Source organism: Argentina silus, assembly GCF_951799395.1.
Source record: "Argentina silus genome assembly, chromosome: 13".
NCBI classification, from domain to species: Eukaryota; Metazoa; Chordata; class Actinopteri; order Argentiniformes; family Argentinidae; genus Argentina; species Argentina silus.
In genome coordinates, this window is record NC_139667.1 from 2,556,433 (window position 1) to 2,564,195 (window position 7,763).

Genomic DNA, 7,763 nt, shown 5'->3' on the forward strand with positions numbered 1-7,763 from the left:
GAAAGACATAATTCTGGTATTACAAAGATGTATTGTTGAATATTACATAGCTGAACAGGCCTCTCCCCTCATCTCTCCATTATAGGAAGCCTAAGCACATCCATCATACAGAGAAATGCCAGAGCACGGGGAGTTCAACTTCCATTTCTCTTTTATTTTGTATATTTCCTTTTCTTTAAGGTTTTCCAAAGGCACTTTCTCTATACAGCGAGCTCAAATTCAGACCACCCCCCCCCCCCCCCCCCCGTTCTTACCCCCTAGGTGCTGACTGCCCCTTCCTTCACACTTTACAGAACTGTACCTCACTGACCAGAGCTGTCACCCAGACCCTTCCTATACTGTGTTTACAGAACTGTAGCTCACTGACCAGAGCTGTCACCCAGACCCTTCCTATACTGTGTAACCACCTGCGTTCACCTTGCACATACGGCAGCCCAAGAGCTACATAGTGACCTGCCTGTACATACATGTGTTAAGTACAGTTATCAATCACATTTGTTATTGTGTGATTTGGCAAAAGTCAAAGCTGTCAGCCTCATTCAGAAGACCTCGTTCTTGTTTCGTTGGCTGCTTCCCCCGCCAGAGGACCTTTAGTACCGAACGGTGGTCTTGTTTGGATGTTTCCTGTTGGGACACTGGCTTTTCTTCAAAGAGAAAAATGGAACCTTTTTCCTCCAGAAACCAGGTGTTCAGGGTTGATGTTGATGGTCTCTGATTGTGTCCATTGTGTGTGCAGCAACACAGCAAAGGAATACAAGTCTACTTCCTCTGTGTGTTACGGAAGTGTGAGGATGATACCAACAATAATCATTTCTGGCAATTAACTGACGCTTTTATCCAAAGCGACTTACATGGCAGTGAGTGCATCCAGTATATATGGTCCCGCGGGGGAATCGAACCCACAACCTAAGCGGATGCCGTCTTCGACCCGACATGACAAAGACAGCCGGTCTCCTGACCTCGGTGGTCTCTGTGTTGTTACGTCTGAAAACACAGAGGATGAAGATTGATCTTCTCCCGTTTCTGAAGGCTGACTCTGGTCTGCGGAGGAATGTGAGCTTGGCCGTGGTGTGTGCGATCCCCCTCGCCCGGCGGCTGTTTGTTTGACTTAGCAGGAGGGCCGGGCGCACACTCTCACGTATCACACTCCTAATGATCTCTAAATAAGTGTTTGGCCGTCATAAATCACCCACCGCACAGCTCTCTGACACACACACACACGCACACATATACACACACGCACACATACATACATACACACACATACACACGCAGACACACACACACACACACGCACACACATACGCGCGCATACACACGCACACACACACACATACGCGCGCATACACACGCACACACACACACACACACATATATATACACATACACACATGCGCACATACACACGCATGCACACACACACGTCCCGCCAGAGAAATAGCCTTTTGATTGACACAAGACTGCAGTGGAAGCAGAAATGTCATCCTGGGTCAGACAGAGAAGCGATAGCAGCATATCCACACATTGTTCCTTTACCATCATTTATTGGCATCCCTTGTGTGAGAATTCGTGTTTATAAACAAGGAAATGGTTGTTACGCAAGTACGTGGTAGCGACAGGTGTGGTGGTCAGACCTCCACAGTTGTGTGAGCTTTTCACATCACACAAGAGTTTTGCACCATTTTTCCCCCGACACCTCTGTGCAATTCAACAGGATGTCTGTCATTGCTTAGATTGGACTGATGAAAGCTGAAGGCAAGCTGAGGAGAGGCCATGTGATCACAATGTTCTGAGAGAGAGAGAGAGACAGAGAGAGAGAGAAGGTGATGGCATCAAGTCCTTTTAATCTGGTCCAAATCATTCAAAAGACTGTCAAAAGATGTTTATCAGGCCGGTACACAAACACACATTTTGTCCTTGTGATCTTTCTCTCTCTCTCTCTCTCTCTCTGTGTGGAAGATAATGAGGTCTGTGGGGGCTGATGGCTTCCAGTCCGTTTTAGGACCCAGCATGCAGCAGATGAGCTTGAGCGGGAGGCCCTGATGACGCATAATAGGCCTTGGGGACATGGTCAGGTCCCCGAGCCCCCTGGCACACTTCTGACAGCAGCAGTAGATCACGGAGGGGGGAGAGGACGATGCATGTCTCATTCTCTCTCTCTGTCGCTCTGCTTCACTCTGCCACTGCTTCACTGCTTCACTCTGCCACTGCTTCACTCTGCCACTGCTTCACTGCTTCACTCTGCCACTGCGTCACTCTGCCACTGCTTCACTCTGCCACTGCTTCACTCTGCCACTCTTATGCCTGACCAGGGGGATAAAGAAATGCCCCCCTTTAGCGCTGTGCTTTGTGGTTTCTAGAGTGTTTGTGTGATATTGTTGCCAGATCAGATAGCAGTCTTCCTTTTCCTTAACAAGATCACATCATCGATGAAAGAGAAAGAGAGGTATGTGTAACTCATCAGACCAGTCATTGCATTACACACACACACACACACGCACACACACACACATGTCTAATGTGCAGCAGATCCTCCTGATCTGTCGGGGGTGGGACACACACACACACACACACACACATACACTCGCCACCTGCGCGGCGTGTCGACTCATGCAGTGCAGCGTGACTCACGGCCGTGGCGGTGGTGACGTATCGGCTGGCCCCAGCTCAGGTTCTGGTGTGCTGTCTGCGGGGGGGGGGGGGGGGGGGGGGGTGGCAGGGGGCAGGGCAGGGAGTGACATCAGCGGGGTTACTCAGCCCTGAGAGAGGGCTGCGTGTGTGTTTGCCCCGTCCTGCCTCCGTGCTGGCCCTCTCCTCTCCTCTCCTCTCTTCTCCAGGCTTTGTTGTGGGCCCCATTGTTTGTGTTCTGTGGTTGCCCTAGTCTCCCTGGCCCCCAGTGTGTTTATGGAGCACCGCGCACACAGACACGCACAGACACACACACACACACACACGCACACCCGTGTTTAGTTACAGTGTGATGCACTAGCTAAACATGTACGTTTAGTGTGAGCTCCCCAGGCAAGGAAACATCTCTCAGCTAGAGAAGAACTGCTTCACACGGCACCCAGACACCTGTTAGTGCTCAGAATTCCCCTCCAACATGGGAAAAGAACTAGTCTATAGTGGCCTTATAGGGGAAATAAGAAAACAATCACTTCACAGGCCTCCTTTATCACGTGTGTTTCACAGAGTGGCCAGTAGAGGTCAGTGTGGAGCAGAGGTGTACGGGCCTGCAGTTACACCCCTTTTGTTTTGTTTAATTGAAGATGCAACAGTTGTTTATTTACTAAATTGTGCTTGCGTGATAATTCATGGTTACGTTAGACAAGGACTTGAGCTCACATTACTGGAATGATAATCACAGCCCTCCATCCAGAGGCACGGGAGAGAAAGAGAGAGAGAGATGCCACTTTCCCCTATACCGTCTCTCTCCTCCCCTCCTTTTCTCCCCCTCTTCCTCTCACACATGGATGCTGGAGTCCCCGTGATGTCTTCCAGATGCTTTACCTCACCGAGCCACTCACGAAACCTCTCCTCCTCTCTTTTCACTTACTCACTCTCTCTCCCTCACACACACACACACACACACTCTCCTCCCCCTCTCACTCTTTCTCACTCACTCACTCACACACACACACACACACTCTCCCAGCTCACTGTCTTGTTAAGGAGACACCTCCTTGGCACAGCAGACTTCCTCTATCTAAACGTATAAAACAAAGGTTTGTTCTGTGGACACTGAGCCTCCCTCCCCCCTCTACTCCAGGATTAGGGGGTGTGTGTGCGTGCGTGTGCATGTGCGTGCGTGCGCGTATGTGTGTGTGCGCGCATGTGTTTATGCATGCATGAGTGTATGCGTATGTTTAGTGCGTGCGTGCGTGCGTGCGACCCCACGTGACCACACAGGACTGGTGTGCAGGCAGGCCTGGTCTGTTCCAGCCGGGCTGATTAGCCATTAGCCGGTGGCCGGCTCTCCCTCTCAGGCCTCTCTAATACCTCCTCAGTAAGGGAATCCCTGTGCTGCTCTCAAAGCAATCACACAGAGAAAAAAAAGATCACAACCCCGTCTCATCCAGTCTTAACCGCCGCCATCCCATTTGTAACTGAGTCTGAAACGCTCCCCTCCTCCTCCTCCTCCTCCTCCTCCTCCTCCTCTCATCTTCAGTTCTGCCACGAAAACAAACAGATACTGGACTGTACAGAGCAGCCAGGCAGTGACAGTGTGGTCATTTGCTCTCTTATGTAACTTAACATGGAGAGTATAGGTTTTTTTTTGGAGGGGGGGGGGGGGGGGGGGTTTGCACCTGTGTCATGACCTAAATAATGTTTTTATTATTATTATTTGTTTTAAGTTTACGCTTGTATGTGATCATACAGAACATGATAACGTTGCACTGGTGTCTGTGGTAAAACCTTTGGTATGATTCAGGTCGCAACCCCAGATTGTAAGTGTATTATACTGGCCGTTACCTGTTATTCTTGTACCTGCCCTTCCTAGTGTTGATCTCTCTCTCTCTGCTGCCCCCTGCAGGGCTCTCTGAGCACCGAGCGGGACTACGAGAGCGTGGTGCTGATGAGGATGAGACAAGCAGCTGAGAGACAGAAGCTCATAGAGCAGATGCAGAGGGAGGACGATGAGGACTAAGCATAGCCTTAGCCCAGTACAGTCCCAGTACAGCACAGCCCCAGTACAGTCCCAGTACAGCACAGCCCCAGTACAGACTCAGTCCAGCACAGCCCCAGTACAGACCCAGTCCAGCACAGCCCCAGTCCAGACTCGGTCCAGACCCAGTCCAGCACAGACCCAGTCCAGCACAGACCCAGTCCAGACTCGGTCCAGACCCAGTCCAGCACAGACCCAGTCCAGACTCGGTCCAGATCCAGCCCAGTCCAGACTCTGGCCAGATCCAGCCCAGTCCAGACTCGGTCCAGATCCAGCCCAGACTCGGTCCAGATCCAGCCCAGACTCGGTCCAGACCCAGCCCAGCACAGCACAGCACAGCCAGACCCAGACAAAGCCCAGCCATACACTGAACTACACAGCTGTGGCTTTAGTTTCATAAAGCCTCTCTTATCTGTGTTTCTATACTTTTATTTTTTATAAATGAAGTGTTTAATAAACATCATGTACTGAAGAGTGTCTCTGTTTGTATGATTATGCCATGTATTAAATGACTGATTAAAGGGGCAATCTGGGATTACATACATACATTTTTGGACATTTAAATTCAGGATATACTACTGTATAGCCATTGGTTATTGAAGAATATAAGTTAGACATTCCTCATGAGCTTAGTTCAACTATCTTAACCCATCAGAACCCAAAATATAAGCTTGTTTTTTTGTTGTTGTTGTTTGTAAATAATGTAATTAAAAACAACCTCTGTGAAGCTTCAAGACGTGGTTAAAACTATTAATTTGATCTCATGAATGGTCAGTCATTGCATCCATTGCTCCCTTTATGTATTTGAGAATGGCAACATTTCTCCAGCCCCAGACTTTAGATGTTTACCAAATAAAGTGGTGGGGAGACCGCTTTGTTGTTGTTCAAATCCCTGATTGCCCCTTTAAGTTATTTTTATGTACAGAACTTTAAACAGAAATGTCCATCCAAACCCACTGTTAAGAAACACAGGGGAAGAGAAGTTTCAACAGTATTGAGGGCCTGTTCTTCTCCTTGTGTGTTGCAAAAGACCCCAAAGAGATCCATCCCACACTCCACCAGATCTAAGTGCTGCAATCATGTAATTAGTGTCTGTCAGTATCACTCTCTTTAACTGTGAAATGTCTGTTCATTACCACAACTTAACAGCCAAGAGACGGAGCCGTTCCCCTCGAATGCAACATGAAGTTATTAATTGTTCTGTGGATCTGTGAAATTAATTTCAGTCTTACGACAGTCCAAACCGCAGACCATGTGATCTGGATGAGGAAATCATGCCTCTGTTCCATGTTAAACCGGCAATCAGACTTCGATTGGGGTGGTAGGTAGGTTTCCTAGGAATGCTTGTGGGCTGACGTGATGAAAAGAATATCCTCTTGAGGGCCTCCATTACAGCATTGGTGGTTATGGTGATTGTTCCTTGGGGTTTGTATATGTGAAGCCCTACGCCAAATTGCAGAGGCCCCATGCATGGTACTGTTCTGTACAACTTCCAAGGCTGTACAATGTTCAGATTCCTCTTCTATACACTGGACCTAAAACACTGTTCCAGTTTGTGTACACTGTACTTCCAATCTACATTTTTGCAAGTATTCATGAATTGCGTATTTTAAGTTAGACTACCTTATATCTCCTCCGTCAAAGCATGGTTAAGTAATGGATCGTGTAATGTAAGATATTGCTCAAGATTAACGTAGGCTTACGGAGTACGCTCTCCCCTTTCCATATTGTTTCAGCTTGCGATGAGTTTCACAACAGAGGTTCTTAGAAGCCGTGTTCTTGGAGCAAGAGGTTCTTCAGAGAAATGACAGGCTACTGCTCGGAGCTCTGGTCCATTTCCAGTCACAACCTACCAGAGCCAGACTGTGGTCACTTTTACTGGAGGAACACGAGATTTGCAACAGTGTCTTCTGTCCATAGAACATCCACAGACAAAATAGACTTGTTTTCTTGCCCCTCGGGGGACTATGGTGTAATGGTGTCTCTATTGGTGGGGCTGTGCGGGGTGGTTTCCTCCTGTCAGCGTGTTATTTAGGAGCCTCATGGCTCCTCGTTGGCCTAACCCAGCCCAGTGATCCATCTCCCTGGCACTCCTCAGCTGCCGCGCCATTGGTTACACAACGGCCAGCTGTAGTGTAGCGTGGCGCGGCGTGGCTGGCGTGGCGTGGTATGAGCCATCTGGTCTGCTGCTCTCTGCTCCCCATCGCTCTCCTCTCCTCCGCTTCACTCCTCCTTTCCTCACCTCCAGCAAAATGCACTCATCAGATGGTTTTGTTTATGTGTTTGACGGTTGGCCCTTCACAGAGAGAGAGAGAGAGAGAGAGAGAGAGAGAGAGAGAGAGAGAGAGAAAGAGAGAAAACAACAACCCTGAAACAAGGAATCTGTCCAAATTACAACAGAGGAAATACAATTACAACTCTCCCTTCAGATACACATCCTGACCGTGCCCCTCGCGAGCCTGCGTGCAAACAATATGGGAGGACGCAGCCTCATAAATGCCGTCCAATCAACAGTGGAAACCTTAGGCGGCGTCTCCACAGCGTCCCTCCTCCTCCTCCTCTCCTCTCCTCCGTGTCTTCTTCTTCTTCAGATCCTCTGTCAGTGCGGAAGCTGGCAGCTCCGTCGACACAACGCGCCGGGACCTGTCTGGAACCTCAACAGTCGCGTCAGAGCGGCAGAGAAATTAGGAGACCCTTTTGATACATGGGTCTAAATGGCAGCCAAGTCACGGCAGAGTCATCACAGAGGCAGCAGGCCTGGCAAGGGCTCTGTGATCCGGGGCTGGCCTCAGACAGACACACACACACACACGCACGCATGCACATACACACACACACACACACACACACACACACACACACACACACACACACACATGCTGGCAGCCCATGGAGCTTCAAATGAGGCTGCGATGAAACCACCCAGCTGGCTCACACTGCCTCCGCCAGGCCTCGAGCGGTACAGCGGAGGAGAGTAGTGCTCATCAAAGGCCAGGGCAGGGCAGGGCCTGAGTCTGACCTTACTCCCCCCCCCCTGAGGACAGAGATCTGAGGAGCAAGCCAAAGAAACCACCTCTGTGCTGTAGAGCCCCCCCCC

At 49.6% G+C, this 7,763-nt stretch overlaps 1 protein-coding gene across 1 annotated transcript in view; it reads left to right on the forward strand.

Moving 5' to 3' along the window:
- Nucleotides 1-5,138, forward strand: part of dnajc17 (DnaJ (Hsp40) homolog, subfamily C, member 17) — a 37,478-nt gene extending 32,340 nt beyond the window's left edge. Inside the window, exon 11 of the mRNA XM_083683595.1 lies at nucleotides 4,535-5,138. Within this exon, the coding sequence (XP_083539721.1) occupies nucleotides 4,535-4,648 (114 nt within the window). The 3' untranslated portion in view covers nucleotides 4,649-5,138. The remainder of the gene's footprint in view (nucleotides 1-4,534) is intronic.
- The last annotated feature ends 2,625 nt before the right edge of the window (nucleotides 5,139-7,763 follow it).